The sequence below is a fragment of the Carassius auratus genome, unplaced genomic scaffold, assembly GCF_003368295.1.
Source record: "Carassius auratus strain Wakin unplaced genomic scaffold, ASM336829v1 scaf_tig00041527, whole genome shotgun sequence".
NCBI lineage: Eukaryota > Metazoa > Chordata > Actinopteri > Cypriniformes > Cyprinidae > Carassius > Carassius auratus.
The window spans coordinates 1-18,920 of NW_020526654.1; the positions used below are offsets into that span (position 1 = coordinate 1).

Consider the following 18,920-nt stretch of genomic DNA (forward strand, 5'->3'; position numbering starts at 1 on the left):
TACTTCTACTTAAGTGTGGTGCTTAAAGAGCACTTCAACTTCTACTCAAGTCACTTTTTTGATAGAGCACTTGTACTTTTACTCAAGTATGGGTCTCTAGTACTTTATACATCTCTGGTTAAAACCAGAACAGAAATGTATCTCCATTAATTATAAAGCATAAACAGCTGGAAAAGTATTGACCCATTTTACTGAACTGTTCGTACTGAACAAACAAAGGTCTTCTTTTCAGAATAGTGATAACGTTCTGTGTACATAACTTTCTTGCAACACTACATGTTTTAGAAATTAAATGAATTAAAAAAATTAAACTGGATAACCATTGTTCTTTTAATGCACCATCAACTGCTAATTTCAAAGTAGGCTATAACGCTAAAACCCAACGCGACACATCCTTGCATTACAGAATCAAATTCAGTTAGCTAATTAAGCTTGACCATTTAATGCAATATAACATTGTAAAATAAAACCACAATAACAATTCTACAATTTAATAAGAATAATTATAGATTAATAAGCTAAGAAAAAAAAATCTGTATCTACGATCAAGAAATAAAGCAGCCACAAAAGCGTCATTGTCAAAGAGTGCTGTTTGTCATGATTTGAGACACTGAACAAGGTGTTTTGCAAAGGGATTGTCAACTCTGTTGGTACACAGTACACACTGAAGCCAAACACCGTAGAAGTCACCCGCTGTGAGCTGGTCGGATAGGAGGCTTTCCGTAGCAGTTTTCGCTGGTTTCAGTGCATGCACCAAGCTGGATATTGCCTTCCATTCACTCTCACCTAAATGCAGTTCTTTAATATTCGGTGACATGTCCTCACAAAAATTCCTGAGCTCTAAAAGCCGCTCCAGCATATCATGTGTAGAATGCCAGAGCGTTGGACAGTCAACAACTGCCCTTTTGTGCCCCATTCTCTTAAGAAGAGGGACAACATTTTGTGTGCGCAACTTTTTTTGGGTCTCCTCTTGCATATCAGATAGTAAAGACACTACCTTTAACATTTTAGCTCCATTATTTGACGTCATTGAGTGAATTGAGCATCTGGCGCGAATGGTGCTTTTTGTGCATTTATTCGCGTCTGCCGCCCAATTTTTGAACTTTGACGTCAATTCGCACCACGTTAACCAATCAGGAGCCTGCTCAGGAGTCACTCATTCAACATGGAGGAATGACTGATGTTGTCAGTGAGCAGTCAACCAGAGCTATATGACACAAGACAGGAATAAAAACGACCTCGCTTGGAAGAGTGTGTTGTAAATACACATTTAACTTTTGAGTCACGTACACGTTTATTGACCCGCTGCCTTTCCGCCGTTTTTCACAACAATTTTACCCCTAATATAGCCTACAGCTACTCTTCACTAACAAGATAATGTATTTATTCAGAGGAAGTGTGCAGGAAAAGTGGAAAAGACCCAAGTGCTCGATCAACATCAGCCATCTTGCAAACAGACAACCGTAAGCATTAGTAACCTTCCCTTTAACTCATTCTTGAGCTTTTCCCTTCCCACCTGAGCAAAATTTGACACCATTTAATGGATATTTGATGAGTTGATGGCAAACTAATTTCCTATAGCCTCTTGTATTGGCTTGACAGTTTTTCTGAAGCTGGTGTCTTCCATTAATGTTAATGATGGTCTCCCGTTGACAGTTACTAGTTCCAGGCATGCAACTTTTAGAACATCAGGATTCATTTGAATATGCAGGTCTGTTGTCTTTGGCTTTTTCACTATGACCGCGTCAAGAGTTGTCTGTCCATCTGCTGTAGATGCTGATCTTTTAATGCTGCTTGAAATAGCATACTCTGCGGGATGTTTACGTTGAATATGCCTCTGCAGGTTTCCTCCGTGATTGCCGCATATTTATGCCCTGCATCCCTCAATATTGCAGACAGGTTTGTTAGCCCATTTTTCATAGGAGAAATACTGCCGAAAAGTATTGTCTTTGTGGCAACCCATCTAAAAAAAGTCATTGACAGTGGTATAAGTTAATTGGCCAATTTTGACTTTTTTACGTTCTAAAAATTAGCTCACATTAATTACATAAAAGAAACAGTAACAGTTTTCATTACTACGTAAAGCTAATCTTAATGTTTCTAAGCATGTTTTATTTAAAGATACCTCTGAAAATTTAATGGGTAGCCAACTTTGTGGTTAAAGACAAATCTAATTGGGAGAAATGGACTGCCTATGACTGCTGCGCGGCATTTTTACTCACGCTCAATGCTTCATCGTCACATGCTCAACTATTCTATTGTGATTTGTCACTGTCTAATTAAAATATTAAAGTGAACGATAAAATAACGTTATTAACCGGTTAATGGTAATTTCAAATAAGTGTTTCTGTTTCAAACGATTTAAATGTATTTCGTTTCTGTTTCTGTTTTTGTTCCTGTAAAAATTTTGTTCTTTCTGGTTTCCGTTTTCGTTCCTTGAACCGGTCCGGAGCCCTGCTCAAAACCTAGTTTACATCTGTATTTAACAATATCCCATCTGAATTTGCATAATAATATCCAGTGTAAACAGGACCTACTGTAAATGTTTAGACAGTGAAGAAAAAAGCATTGAGAAGAAGTCAGAGCTGTGGGAGTCTTTCCTCATTTGGCATTAAATAATTGTGCATCTAGTTACATCATATGTGTCACGGTTTTACGCTGCCTGAAGGAATACGGAGTCGAGGATAAACAGAATAAGGCTTTTAATATATCCAACACAGGGGATATCCAACATGGAGCACGGAGGTAGACACACGCAAGTAGCAAGGGAAGTTAGTAGCTAGTGAGAAGACCCGACAAAACAGAACTGAAGGACAAGGCTTATGTACAACAGATAATTGGGGAACACAGGTGGATGGAATCATGAAATTAACAGGGACATGGAACACATGAGGAAGATAATGGACACACCTGGGAACTAATCAAACACGGAAAGACAGAAACTGGGTCACGGGCAAAAACACATTAAATGAGTCCAGGTGTGTGACAGTACTCCCCCCTCCCGGTAGGTGCGTCCTCGCACCGTAGAAACAGAGGGAGGCGTGGGTGGGAACTTGGGAGGAGGTTCCGGTGGAGGACGGACTCCCAGGAGGGGGCCAGCAGACAGGGACCACAGAAGGAGGAGCCAGGGAGGAGACGGAGGAAGGAGCCAGGGAGGAGACAGGAGCAGGAGGAGCCAGATGGACCACCAGAGACCAGCCAGGACGGAGATCCAAGGTGGAGTCGACGGCGGGAGGAGCCATGGTGAAGGAAGGGTCGACGACACCAGGGGGCCGACAGGCGGAGACTGCACCGGTGGGTGAGGAGCCCAAGATGGAGCAGCACAGCCGCAGAGCCAGGGTGACGACGAGGATCCGGAGGGCCTAGGTGGAGCTGAAGGCTCAGGCGACCAAGGTGGAGGCGGGGTCCTGGCAGACCGCTGTGGAGCCGGAGTGACCGAGGATGGAGGTGGAACCGGAGGGAAGGAGGAGCCTGACAGAGCCGGAGGGATGGAGTGACGAGGTGGAACCAGAGGAGTGGAGTCCCGAGGCGGCGGATGGTCGACGACTGACCAAGGTGGAGCCGGAGGGACGAGGGAGCCCGGTGGAGCAGGTGGGATGACAGGCCACGGTGGAGACGAGGGAGCTAAGAGCCAAGGCGGAGCCGCTGGGTCGAAGGACCGAGGAGGAGTCCAGGGCTCGGAGGCTGGAGGCGGAGACAGGGCCTTAACGCGCCAAGGCGGAGCTGGAGACTGGCAGTCCAGCGGCGAACCATCGCGCCCCGATGGCGCGGACTGAGGGTGAGCTGCGGGACTGACTGGCACCAGCAGGGATGGCGAGGAACTGGCTGGTCTAGGAGGAGGAGAGAGGAGAAGGATGGGAGGAAGGACAGGAGGATCAGGACTGGACGGAACCAGCGAAAGAGGAGTAGAGGGACCAGCAGGTTTGGGAGGAGGCGGGAGAGGGAGGCTGGGAGGGAATACAGGAGACACAGAAGATTCAGGGCTGGGCGGAACCAGCGGTGAAACAGAAAAATCATGGCTGGGCGGAACCAGCGGAGACACAAATTCAGAGCTGGGCGGAACCAGCGGAGACACAGAAGATTCAGAGCTGGGCGGAACCAGCGGAGACACAGAAGATTCAGAGCTGGGCGGAACCAGCGGAGACACAGAAGATTCAGAGCTGGGTGGAACCAGCGGAGACGCAGAAGATTCAGAGCTGGGCGGAACCAGCGGAGACACAGAAGATTCAGAGCTGGGCGGAACCAGCGGAGACACAGAAGATTCAGAGCTGGGTGGAACCAGCGGAGACGCAGAAGATTCAGAGCTGGGCGGAACCAGCGGAGATACAGGAAACTCAGGGCTGGGCGTAACCAGCGGAGAAACAGAAAACTCAGGGCTGGGCGTAACCAGCGGAGAAACAGAAAACTCAGGGCTGGGCGTAACCAGCGGAGAAACAGAAAACTCAGGGCTGGGCGTAACCAGCGGAGAAACAGAAAACTCAGGGCTGGGCGTAACCAGCGGAAATGGAGCAGAGGAAATGACTGGAGGAGGTAGGAGTGGGAGACTGAGAGGGTATACAGGGGAATCAGGGCTGGACGGAACCAGCGGGGAAACAGGAATATTAGGGATTACCTCCGTAGACCAGTCCATCAGATCCAGAACTTGCTCCATATGACTTTCAGAGACTGTATACAGCTCACCCTCAGTCGCAGGAGTGTGGGCAGGGCTTTCCTCCACGCCCTCGATCTCCACGAGGACTCCCACGATGCACGGTGTTGCCGGCTCACACACCTGGTCAGTCGTGCTCTCGAGATCCTGTTCCCTGACAGTGGATGGCTCGGGCTCTGCGGCTGCGGTGGGCTCTGGCTCCGTGTGGCGTGATGGTGGCTGGCTGGTCTCTGGGTCGGGAGTGGGGCTGGCGTGGTCCTCTATGGGGCAGACGGTGAGAGGTGACCCATTTCTCGCCAGAGTCCACTCCACGTATGCGGCGAAATCCTCTCGAGGACCATCTTCGGACGACAACGCTCTGCATTTGGAGTTCAGGCTGGTGTTGTAGAAGGTGCAGAGCGCGCCGTCCGGGTAGCTGGTGGCATTAGCTAATAAGGAAAACTGTCTGGTATGGTCCTCGAGAGAACGTCCTTCCTGCTTCAGCAGGAGGATGAGGAATTCGGGACGATAGAGGGGATCCATAGACACTAAGAAAAGAAAAGACTGTGAAACAAACGAAAACAAAACGGAGGGAAAAACACGCAGTTTTCTACTTTCTCTTTTGAGGTCGGGTCTTCTGTCACGGTTTTACGCTGCCTGAAGGAATACGGAGTCGAGGATAAACAGAATAAGGCTTTTAATATATCCAACACAGGGGATATCCAACATGGAGCACGGAGGTAGACACACGCAAGTAGCAAGGGAAGTTAGTAGCTAGTGAGAAGACCCGACAAAACAGAACTGAAGGACAAGGCTTATGTACAACAGATAATTGGGGAACACAGGTGGATGGAATCATGAAATTAACAGGGACATGGAACACATGAGGAAGATAATGGACACACCTGGGAACTAATCAAACACGGAAAGACAGAAACTGGGTCACGGGCAAAAACACATTAAATGAGTCCAGGTGTGTGACAATATGTGTAATGCAAGAATGAAATAAATTATTCATAACTGTTTAAGTATTTAAAGACTGGTAGGTTCCTTAAGTACACAAGAGATGTATAGACCATTGTAAAGACCACCCAATGGCCCGTGACTGAATCCACTGGAATGGGTGAAAATATTCTGTATCCATTTTACTTTAAATTGTTTAACTTTTAGCCAGCTCTGTGCTTAATCTGACTCCAATTTCAGATAATTATAAACAAATTATAGATTACTATTAATTTTGTTCTGCTTTTAATTTGGATATCCGATCATTCCATTGCGGTGGGTCAGAAACTGTGGAATGATCTACCCCATGCATATTAGGTTGTTCCAGTCTTTCTCAACCTTTAAATTGAAATTGATTTTACTATCTTTAAATTATAATGCTGTTTGACATTTTTTTAAGCTTAAATTTAGTTGATGTTTGTTGGTGTCTTTTGTATGTTGTGATCAGATCTGTGCCGTCCTCTACATCCCACTATCAGACCCACATCATGGAGGACAAAACTGAAGCAGTCCATCAGACACACACATTGGAGACAGGAGACCTGCAGAGAGTCAAAGACCAGCATAAAACCAGCATGAAGAACAAGTATGAGAGATTATTTGAGGGAACCAAACTCCAGGAGAATGAAAGCCTCCTGAACAGCATCTACACACAGCTCTACATCATAGAGGGAGAGAGAGAAGGAGTGAATGAAGAACATGAGGTTTTACAGATGGAGAAAACAGCCAGAACACAACACTCACAAGACACTGCAATTGACTGCAATGACATCTTTAAAGCCTCAGCTGAAGCAGGATCTGAGGAGAAAGAGCAGATCAAGACTGTTCTTACTAAAGGCATCGCTGGAATCGGAAAAACCGTCTCTGTGCAGAAGTTCATTCTGGACTGGGCCGAGGGAAAAGCCAATCAGGATGTAGATTTCATGTTTGTGCTTCCATTTCGAGAGCTGAACTTGATCAGAGATCATCAGTACAGTCTTCACGGACTTCTGCTGGACTTTCATCCTGAGCTTCAAGATCTGGACTCACAGATTTATGAGGAGTGTAAAGTTGTGTTCATCTTTGATGGTCTGGATGAAAGCAGAATCACACTGATGTTTTCAGATGATCAGAAAGTTTGTGATGTGAATGAGACTTCATCAGTGGCTGTGTTGATGTCAAACCTCATGAAAGGAGAGCTGCTTCCCTCTGCTTTCATCTGGATCACCTCCAGACCAGCAGCAGCCAATCAGATCCCCTCCAAATACATCCACCGTCTGACAGAAATTCAGGGATTCACTGAGCCTCAGAAGGAGGAATATTTCAGGAAGAGAATCAGTGATGAGCATCAAGCCAGCAGAATCATCTCACACATCAGAAGAGCAAGAAGCCTCCACATCATGTGCCACATCCCCGTCTTCTGCTGGATCTCATCCACTGTGCTTCAGAAGCTCCTGGAAGAAGATCTGAATGCAGAAATCCCTCAAACTCTGACTGAAATGTACATCCACTTCCTGCTGATTCAGATCAACATGAGGAACCAGAAGTATGAAGAGAGAGATCCAGAGAAACTCCTGCAGTCCAACATAGAAGTGATTGTGAAACTTGCTGAAGTGGCTTTCAAACAGCTGATGAAGGGTAATGTGATGTTCTATGAGGAGGACCTGATTGAGAGCGGCATAGACGTCACTTCTGCCTCAGTGTATGCTGGGATTTGCACCGAGATCTTTAATGTGGAAACTGTGATTCATCAGAAGAAAGTCTACAGCTTCATTCATCTGAGCGTTCAGGAGTTTCTCGCTGCTTTGTATGTGTTTTACTATTATGTAATTATGCATATTGATACATTGCAGTTTTGTTATGTGATGCACAATCTGCATAGAGATGCAGTAAATAAGGCCCTTGAGAGTAAAAATGGCCATCTGGATCTGTTCCTGCGGTTCCTGCTGGGCGTCTCACTGGAGTCCAATCAGAGACTCTTACAGGATCTACTGACACACACAGAGAACAGCTCAGAGAGCATCAGGAGAACCACACAGTACATTAAAGACAAGATCAAAGATGGACATGAACTCTCCACTGAAAGATCCCTCAATCTGTTCCTCTGTCTGCTGGAAGTGAAAGATCAGACTCTCTCCAGAGAGATTCAGGAGTTTGTGAAATCAGACAAACACTCAGAGAAGAAACTCTCTCCTGCTCACTGCTCAACAATCGCCTACATGCTTCAGATGTCAGAGGAGACACTGGATGAACTGGACCTCAAGAAATACAACACATCAGATGAAGGCAGAAGAAGACTGATACCAGCTGTGATCAACTGCAGAAAAGCCCTGTAAGTGTTTTCTAATGTCTCGATCATTTCAATTGCATTGAATTGAACAAAAATAAGCTGATATTAGTTATCATGTGTTCTGCTCTCTTTCAGTCTTGCTTGCTGTAATGTCACTGCTCAGTCCTGTAGCATTGTGGCATCAGCCCTACAATCCTCAAACTGTGTCCTGAGAGACCTGGATCTGAGTAACAATGACCTGCAGGATTTAGGAATGAAGCTGATCTCTGATGGTCTAAAAAATGCAAACTGTCAACTGGAGATACTGAGGTATTACGAACATATACGAGATGATGTACAGACAGCCAGTCGTAATGTTGCTGGGTTTCTGTAGATGATCTGACTGTGTCTGTAGGTTGTCTGGCTGTATGGTGACAGAGGAAGGCTGTGGTTATTTGTCTTCAGCTCTGAGTTCACACCCCTCACATCTGAGAGAGCTGGATCTGAGCTACAATCACCCAGGACCATCGGGAGTACAACTACTCAAACACAAACTGGAGGATCCAAACTATAAACTGCAGATACTCAAGTATGTGGGGCAGTTATGACTCATATGTGTATCTGTATGTGATCTGGGTTACCTAAGAGGGAATTTGTGCGGCCTGTTTACAGAAGTCTTTGTAAAAAGGGACCCATGAAGGAAGGTGCAGACAAGGATCTAAGTGGAGGGTGATTTAATAAACAAAACCATCAGGAACCAAGGAATATGCATGGCAGGAACACAAACATCTAACAAACATTATACAGTCATGCCCACAAATATTGGCACCCTTGGCAAATATGACCAAATAAGGCTGTGAAAATTAATCTGCATTGTTAATCCTTTTGATTTTTTATAAAAAAAAATCACAAAAATGTATCCTTTCATTGCATAATAAGTATTTAAAACGGAGGGGAAATATCATTATGAAATAAATGTTTTTCTCTAATACACATATAACCTCCATTTGCCAGTTTAACAGATCAAAACTGTCTCCTATAATGCCTGATGAGGTTAAAGAACACAACAAGAGATCAGAGACCATTCCTTCATCCAGGTACAGGTTAACACCTGATGATATTTCTTCTGGGCTATTTAGTTACAACAAATATGTTTTAGAAACACACAGTTATAACAGCCAGAGAAAAGACTAAGACAGAAATCAAGGGTCAAGAGCCCAACTAAAGCAAACACTGATCTCTAACATGGTTACTTCAAATGAACCATTAAATCAACATCTAAACCTTAGTTCATTCTCAATAAGATCTTCTGTAGACGTCTGACAGAAATAAAGTCAGTCTGGTTATTAATAAGTGGAGCTGGTGATGCTGTTTGTGGGGTTGTTTAATCAGATCTTGAGAGATTTCATGTGTTTTATTTCAGTTGATTTCATCTAAGGCTGTGTCTGAAGTCAGTTGTAGTAGTTCTTGTGTTTCTCTTTTCTTCAGTGATTCTGTTTGTTAACAGCAGCTGTTCATCACTAATGCTCAATCAGCACTTAGTTAATCACTCAATCACTTAATTGCAATGTATAGCTTCTTTTCTGAACTCAACTGAATTAAGTAAAGAGTATTTTTAACTGTTAGTTTTTAAAACATAATGGTTTAAGGCAATCGGTTTCCTCAAATGGTTTGAGTTAACATAACGTGTCAGGTTTGAGTGAGGCTGTGTCTGAAGTCAGCTGTACACTGAAAAAAGTAATAAGTAAATTTACTTAATTTTTATTTGGCAAGTCTTTGCACAAGCATTTTTCAAGTAAATTTAACACATTTGGAAATTAAGTAAATCTACTTAACTAAGTTAAGTAAAAAAATAAAATAATAATAAGTACATTTTATTGAGTAAAATTTAATTAAATAATATTAAATTAATGCATTTAGCAGACACTTTTATCCAAAGCAACTTACAGTGCATTCAGGCTAACAATTTTCACCTATCATGTGTTCCCGGGGAATCGAACCCCCAACCTTACACTTGCTAATGCAATGTTCTACCACTGAGCCACAGGAACACTTCAAGATCTTGTGAAAAATAAGTGAAAATTTCACTTACTTACTTTTTTATTTTGGAAAAGTTTTTACTCTAACACAAAAGCCCGAAACAGATATTCTAGAAATTTCTAAATGTAAAATTATTTTTTTCAAAACAGTTTTATCAAATGAGGGTAAATAAGTCTCTCACTTTTGTCTCTTTAAACCAGTTTACAGCAAAGACAGCACGAAGAACTGGATGCACATGATAAATATTCTGCAATTAAGAAAACAGAAAAAAGATATAGCACTGTAAAACCTGATAAGTAAACTTTACTCAAACCGTTTGAGTAAACAGATTGCCTTGATTTAAACCATGTAAGTTTTAAAACTTTGCGATTAAGTAATTAAGTGATTAACTAAGTGCTGATTGAGAATTAGTGATGAACAGCTGTTAACAAACAGAATCACTGAAGAAAAGAGAAACACAAGAACTACTACAACTGACTTCAGACACAGACTTAGATGAAATCAACTGAAATAAAATACATGAAATCTCTCAAGATCTGATTAAACAACCCCACAAACAGCATCACCAGCTCCACTTATTAATAACCAGACTGACTTTATTTCTGTCAGACGTCTACAGAAGATCTTATTGAGAATGAACTAAGGTTTAGATGTTGATTTATTGTTTCATTTGAAGTAACCATGTTAGAGATCAGTGTTTGCTTTAGTTGGGCTCTTGACCCTTGATTTCTGTCTTAGTCTTTTCTCTGGCTGTTATAACCATGTGTTTCTAAAACACATTTGTTGTAACTTAAACACCCAGAAGAAATGCCATCAGGTGATAACCTGTACCTAGGTGTAGGGTGTTATACTTTATATTGGTGATGATAATCATTAATTACTGAACTGTACAGAGTCTAATCTCTGATGAAGTAGGTGTTGTGTAAAAAGTAGAAGTGGTCCTAGTAAAAGTGACACTAAGAGCCAGTGATGCGGTGACAATCAGTTAATATAAAAATGACTTTCTAAATAGTTTTGTACACATTAATATTTCTTCTATGCCAGTAGTTGGTCAAACACAGACATCAATAATCAGAATATGAACCTCTACAATGGTGATGAAAAAAAACATGCTGCAATGCATTCTGGGTACTATTGTAGTACAGAACTCATCCATGGCTCCCAGCATGCTCTGCAGCATTTTTTTTTAATGGTCACCATTGTTGAGGTTCATATTCTGATTATTGATGTCTGTGTGTGACTGTTTGACAACGTAGAAGACCAAACTGTTTGAAAAGTCATTCAGATTAACTGATTATCACAGAACCACTTTCTCTTAGAATCACTTTTACTATAATCAATCAAATTACACAACACCCATTTCATCAGAGATTAGACTCCGTACAGCTCAATAATTTATGATTATCATCACCGATACAAAGTATAAAAACCTACACCTAGGTACAGGTTAACACCTGGTGACATTTCTTCTGGGCTTTTGAGTTACAACAAATGTGTTTTAGAAACACACAGTTATAACAGCCAGAGAAAAGACTAAGACAGAAATCAAGGGTCAAGAGCCCAACTAAAGCAAATACTGATCTCTAACATGGTTACTTCAAATGAAACAATAAATCAACATCTAAACCTTAGTTCATTCTCAATAAGATCTTCTGTAGACGTCTGACAGAAATAAAGTCAGTCTGGTTATTAATAAGTGGAGCTGCTGATGCTGTTTGTGGGGTTGTTTAATCAGATCTTGAGAGATTTCATGTATTTTATTTCAGTTGATTTCATCTAAGGCTGTGTCTGAAGTCAGTTGTAGTAGTTCTTGTGTTTCTCTTTTCTTCAGTGATTCTGTTTGTTAACAGCAGCTGTTCATCATTAATTCTCAATCAGCACTTAGTTAATCACTTAATTACTTAATCGCAAAGTTTTAAAACTTACAGGGTTTAAATCAAGGCAATCTATTTACTCAAACGGTTTGAGTAAAGTTTACTTATCAGGTTTTACAGTGCAATTTCTTTTGTCTGTTTTCTTAATTGCAGAATATTTATCATGTGCATCCAGTCCTTCGTGCTGTCTTTGCTGTAAACTGGTTTAAAGGGACAGAAGTGAGAGACTTATTTACCCTCATTTGATAAAACTGTTTTGAAAAAAAAATTATTTTACATTTAGAAATTTCTAGAATATCTGTTTCGGGCTTTTTTTGTTAGAGTAAAAACTTTTCCAAAATAAAAAAGTAAGTAAGAGAAATTTTCACTTATTTTTCACAAGATCTTGAAGTGTTCCTGTAGCTCAGTGGTAGAATATTGCATTAGAAAGCACAAGGTTGTGGGTTCAATTCCCCGGGAACACATGATAGGTGAAAATTGTTAGCCTGAATGCACTGTAAGTTGCTTTGGATAAAAGTGTCTGCTAAATGCATTAATATAATATTATTTAATTAAATTTTACTCAAAATGTGCTTATTATTATTATTTTTTTTTTTTTACTTAACTTAGTTAAGTAGATTTACTTAATTTCCAAATGTGTTAAATTTACTTGAAAAATGCTTGTGCAAAAACTTGCCAAATAAAAATTAAGTAAATTTACTTATTACTTTTTTCAGTGTAGTTCCTTTCTCTCTTTTCTTCATTAATTCTGTTTGTTAACAGCAGGTGTTCATCACTAATGCTCAATTATCACTCAATTAATCACTCAATTATTTAATTGCAATGTATATCTTCTTTCAGTGAACTCAACTGAATTAAGTTCAAAGTACTTAAATGATTTAAGGCAATCGGTTTCCTCAAACGGTTTGAGTAAACCTAATTTGTCAGGTTTTTAAGGATATCTGTTTACTCAAACGGTTTGAGTTATGTTACTTGTCGGGTTTTACAGGGTTCAGGTCAGAGGACTGGAATGGCTATAGCAGAAGCTTGGTTTTGAGCTCAGTGACCCATTTCGGTGTTGTTTTTGAGGTTTGTGTTTGGATTATTGTACGGTTGAATGATCCAAACATGGCCCATTATAAGATTTCTAACAGAGTCAGTCACTTTTTGATTTTTTATCTGTTGGTATTTAATAGAATCCATGATGCCATGTATTTAAACAAGATGTCCAGGACTTCCAGCAGAAATATAGGCCCACAACATCAAAAATACAGCTGTATATTTCATTGTACACATGGGGTACTTTTTATCCCTGTTTTCACCAAACCCATCTTGAGTGTTTACTGCTAAAAAGCTCATTTTTAGTTTCATCTGATCATAGAAGCCAGTCCCATTTGAAGTTCCAGTCGTGTCTGATAACTGAATATGCTTTAGTATGTTTTTGGATGAGCTAGGAGAATTTTTCTTGAAACCCTCCCAAACAACATGTGTTGATGTAGGTTCTGTTTGACAATTTTTTAAAAGGTTTTCTGAACCAGAAACTCAAACTGACCTCACCATGCATTAGGACGATATAGACACACGACCTCTTTCAGGCAGTTTTCTAACATTTTCTGTTGGTTGGAAATTCTTAATTATTGTCCTGATGGTGGAAATGGGAATTGTCACTGCTCTAGCTCTTTTCTTAAAGCCACTTCACCAATTTGTGAAGCTCAATCATCTTTTGCTGCACATCAGAAATATATTCTTTGGTTTTTCTGATTGTGATGGATGATTAAGGGCATTTGGGCTTTGTTTTCCCTCCACTTTATATTTCTGTGAAACAGGAAGCAATGGCTGGATAATTTCATGTTTATAATCATGCTGGAGTGCTCAAAATTGTGAATATGAATGGGAATATACTTCAGAGATATTTTACTCATAAGAATTTCTAGGGGTGCCAATAATTGTGTCCAACGAGTATTTGAGAAAAAACATTAATTTCATAATGATATTTCCCCTCCATTTAAATTCTTATTATCCAATGAAAGGATACATTCTTGTGAATTTTTTTAATAAAAAATCAAAACGATTAACAATGCAGATTAATTTTCACAGCCTTTTTTGATCATATTTGCCAAGGGTGCCAATATTTGTGGGCATGACTGTACATCTAACTACTGACAGACCAACACAGTAAACACAGGATCTTAAATATACAGGTTAACAAACTTAAATGAAATTAATGAAATCAAAAAGCACACACAGGTAGACTATGTGCTTACTATATTTCATGCACACTACTCACATTATGTGTGTTTTGATCAAATGTTCATAAAATAAAATATGAATAAAAACATTATGTGTATTCATCATGTAAAGTGATTGTGTCTTTTCATGAGGCTTGGATTAAACCACTTAAATCGTATTAATTACTTTTATAATTCCTTTATGTCCTTTTTGGACCTTGAAACAATGGACACAATCTTTATTTTTGTTTGGAAGATGAATCTGATAATCTGGAGGGGTTGGAACGACACAATGGAGAGAAATGATAACAGAAAAGCTACAAATCTAATTCAATAAGTAGTTTTAACAATCTGCCTTCATATAAAATCTTTTTTGTTTGTATGTCTTTTTTGTCCCTGTTAGTTTGGACCACGGAGGACATTTCAGAATCAAACCAGGACTGAGAAAATGTAGGTTCTCTCTCTCTCTCTCTCTCTCTCTCTCTCTCTCTCTCTCTCTCTCTTCAAAACACACGACACGCCAGTAAATATTTAATGGTGTCAGAGATGATTTTTATTACTTTTCTTGTGTTTAGATGCCTGTGATCTCACACTGGATCCAATCACAGCACACACTCAACTCGTCCTGTCTGCAGACTACAAAAAAACAACATGTGTGAAAGATCATCAGCCGTATCCTGATCATCCAGACAGATTTGCACAACAGGAGCAGGTTATGTGTAAAGAGAGTCTGACTGGACGCTGTTACTGGGAGGTTGAATGGAGCGGCTCTGGTCATGTAGCAGTGACATATAAAGGAATCAGCAGGAAAGGTGGGATTGAATGTTGGTTTGGACTCAATGAAAAGTCCTGGAGTATGTATTGTTCTGATATTAATTATACTGTCTGGTACAATAACAACAGCACTGATGTAATTGGCCCTTCAGCCCGCTCTAATAGAGTAGGAGTGTATGTAGATGTGTCGGCAGGCACTCTGTCCTTCTACAGTGTCTCTGACACACACACATTCACACACATATACACATTCAACACCACGTTCACTGAACCCCTCTACGCTGGATTTGGGGTTTATCCTGAATCTTCTGTGTCTCTGTGTCAGATTTAACAACCTATTGTTAAGAACCACAGACACACAGGAAAGAAAAGAAAAAGTTATTGCTATTTTATATCTTAAAATTGCAACTTTCTTGATATTGTGTCATTTAATAGTCAGAAGTACGAGAAATAGATTTGCAATTGTGAGATGAAGTCAGCTTGTAATATAAGTTTACAGTGTGAGATACAACGTTGCAGTTATGAGTAGTTGCAATTCCAATAATTTTTATTGTAATATATAGTCATATTTACCAAAGAATCCCACTTTTCAGAAAGTCACCATTGCACAAAAATGAATTAATCAAATTTGACATACAGTTTACATGGATATTAATAATCAAATAGCTAATTAAATGCAGAGTGCTGTGAATTTGAAGTTGCAAGATATTCTGGGTTTCAGTGTCATTCAGTGTATCAACAAGGCTTTACTTTAATGAGCGATAACTTCCCTTTAATGTGGAATTACTTCCACAAGTGCAAATAAAAGATGTGATTGGTTGGACTTTCTGTCACATTGTCAATGTAACTGATATGGAAATCATATTGTTAAATTGAGTAGAATTAACTTAACATTTGGTCAAACCTGTATAGGAGTGTTTTTACCTTTGAGTCATAAAGTTTTTATTTGCTGTGTTGGCTCTTCACTTTTGCACCATAATTGCATGGGATTTGGTTTTATTTGAGCACTCAACAGTCTTATTTTATATTTGTTTTAATTCTCATGATCAAAGCTGGTCTGTAGAAACACTCTGGGATATTAATTTGGTGTGATCTTATTCAAGCTCTTGTAAATGTCACTGTATCAGAGGATCCACAGACTCGGTTTCATCCTGCTGGATTTTAGATCAGCGTTTTCTCTTTGTTCAATATCATAGTTAAAATAATTGTTAAATGAGTTATGTGCAAAACTGATACTATGCATTTCTGAATTAGTTTTATTGCCATTTTTTTTAAACATGATTGAGTTTTATGTAATGAATTATGTTAGCTAAAGCTATAATCTAAAATGTGCATAGTAACATCTAAATTAAATATCCAAATTAATAATTATTGAATCAAGCTTATTTGATGAGGTTGGAAGTGAAAGGTATTTATTTTAAGCATCAGATCAGGTGAAAATGTATCTTTATAATGAAAGCTGCACAGTTTAATACTGGGCTACTGGTTTTCTTCAATACATCTTTATACATGGTCACTCTCTGTCATGTTATATCATTATATTTCAGAGTTAGGAATGAGAGATGCAGATTACAATATTTATTTAGCTGATCGTACATTCAGACAACAGTGATTAAGTGTGTGATTACAGCATGTGTTCAGACAGATGTCTCTCACACATGGTCTGCTCTCCTCTTTCATGTATCATTCCGATTTCTCCTCATCTCTCAGTCTTTTTTCATTCTTCCTTTTTATTGGCTGCTCTCTCATGTATAAATGGATGTTGTTGGTATCTCTGCTACTGGACGGGGGTCTCTGTGAGTCTGTTTGTCCATGACAGTCTTTGTGGGACACAGCTGGTGTCTGCTCCTATTCTGTCTGATTTATCAGACTGCTGTGAGCCGGGAGTGAGAGACAATGGATACGCATGAAGAACAGTTTATACTTCATTTAGGACACACTACACCACTGCAAGGTAAGATACAAACACACATGCATTTGTTTCATTATATTAGTGAGGACATTGCATAGATGTCTATTGATTTTTTTATCAGGTTAATTATATTTTCTATGCCCTCTAACCCTACCCCTAAACTTACCCATCACAGAAACCTCTACAAAACACACTAGGCTGGGAGTAAACATGATTTGGTTGATTTGTTAGACTTTTTAACCAGTTTGCACCAATATAAATGTCATCCAATTCAATTAGGAAACTTCTCGGAGATGTTGGATGTGCTTCTATCAAACTGCTGACTTCAACACTCTGCTCGCCTCATTTGATCTCAAGCGATTGTCTACTACAGCGACTCACAAATCAGGCAACCAACTGGACCTCATCTACACGTGCTGTTGCTCTGTGGACACCTCTTCAGTTGCTCCACTGCACACCTCTGATCACTTCCTCATTACTGCTAACCTAGCACTTACTCCTGAAGCAGCACACACTCCAACGCAGGTCACCTTTCGACGGAACCTACGCTCACTCTCTCAATCTCGCCTATCTGCTGTGGTTTCATCCTCACTTTCTTCACGCTCTCAGTTTTCTGCTCTGGACACGAACAGCGCTACGGACACTCTTTTCTTTGACAACTTTTGCCCACTGTCGTCTAGACCAGCATGCACCACTCCATCTGCCCCCTGGCTGTCCCAGGTTCTCCGTAAACATCGCTCTAAACTCAGGGCTGCAGTGAGGAAATGGCATGAATAAAGAAACTCTACCGACCTCAGTTTGTTTCAGTCTCTCCTCTCTTCCTTCTCTGCAAATGTCTTCACGGCTAAAACATCCTACTACCACAACAAAATCAACAACTGTTGTGATGCTCGGACACTCTTCGAAACTTTCTCTTCTCTTCTTAATCCGCCTCCACCTCCATCGACTCTTACAGCTGACTACTTCGCAGATTTCTTAACAAATAAGACAAGAACCATCAGTGACCAGTGCTCCACACTGTAGACTGAGGATAACTTCACAATGACCAATGCACAATCTCTCTCCCACTCCTCAACACTCTCAGAGATGGACGTTTCCGAACTTATCCTGTTCAATCATCCTACTACTTGTCCACTTGTTCTGATCCCAACTCACCTTCTTCAAGCGATCTCTTCTTCAGTCATATCTTCACTTACATTATCAACTCCTCTCTTCACTCTGGTACATTTCCCTCAGCATTCAAGCAGGCTCGGGTAAGCCCACTGCTTAAGAAACCATCTCTAAATCCAACACTTCTAGAAAACTACAGACTGGTATCCCTTCTTTAATTAATTGCAAAGACACTTGAGCGAGCTGTGTTCAACAAGTTCTCTATGTTCCTTGTACAGAACAACCTCCTTGACAGCAACTAATCTGGCTTCAAAAGTGGCCACTCAACTGAGACTGCCCTGCTCTCGGTTACTGATGCCCTGCGACTGGCAAGAGCAGCTTCAAAATCCTCAGTACTCATCTTACTGGACCTGTCTGCTGCTTTTGACACCGTTAATCACCAGATCTCAGAAAGATGGGCATCTCTGGGACCACACTCCTGTGGTTTAAGTCCTCCCTCTTGGATCGATCCTTCAGCGTGTCTTGAAGGGGTGATGTTTCTAAGTCACAACAGCTTGCTACTGGGGTTCTTCAAGTCTCAGTACTTGGACCACTTCTCTTGGACACATGTTTGTTATAACTCAAAAACCCAGAGAAATTATTATCAGGTACTGGTTGTCATACAGCGTATTGGTAATGACAGTCATCAACTATGGAGATGTTCAGATTCCAAAATCTGACTAAATAGGTGTTGTATAATTAGTTGGTTCCTCCTCTGATGAAATCATCTGCTAAGTTCATGGGTGGAGCAAAAATATGGCAGGACTTTTACTCTTTGGCCCCTGGACTACCCAAATCTGGTAAGAACCATGCGTAACCATGCTATGACTTCGTCTCCACCAAAAGAAAGAAACAGAAGAAACTGGATGTTCTTTTAGATTCAAACAGCCAATCAGGGCTGGCTCTGCAAATTGTACCTTAATCTTTAAAAGAAACGGTACATATATGTACCTTTTAATGTTTGGGCACATATATGTACCTTTTTGACCCTCAAAAAGGTACATACATGTACATTGAGGTCCAATAATAAGCCCTATGGGGTACGTTAGTGTAGATTGTACCTTGGGGGACAGAAATGGACTCCTAC

The 18,920-nt window shown here is 40.4% G+C and overlaps 1 protein-coding gene across 1 annotated transcript; it reads left to right on the forward strand.

Moving 5' to 3' along the window:
• Nucleotides 1–6,006: 6,006 nt before the first annotated feature.
• LOC113085439 (NLR family CARD domain-containing protein 3-like) lies at nt 6,007–15,271 on the forward strand. The gene is made up of 5 exons (XM_026255130.1): nt 6,007–7,940; nt 8,034–8,207; nt 8,293–8,466; nt 14,402–14,448; nt 14,574–15,271. Exons 1-5 carry the CDS (start codon nt 6,007–6,009, stop codon nt 15,101–15,103), a joined length of 2,859 nt encoding a protein of 952 aa, XP_026110915.1. The 3' UTR covers nt 15,104–15,271.
• Nucleotides 15,272–18,920: the final 3,649 nt, after the last annotated feature.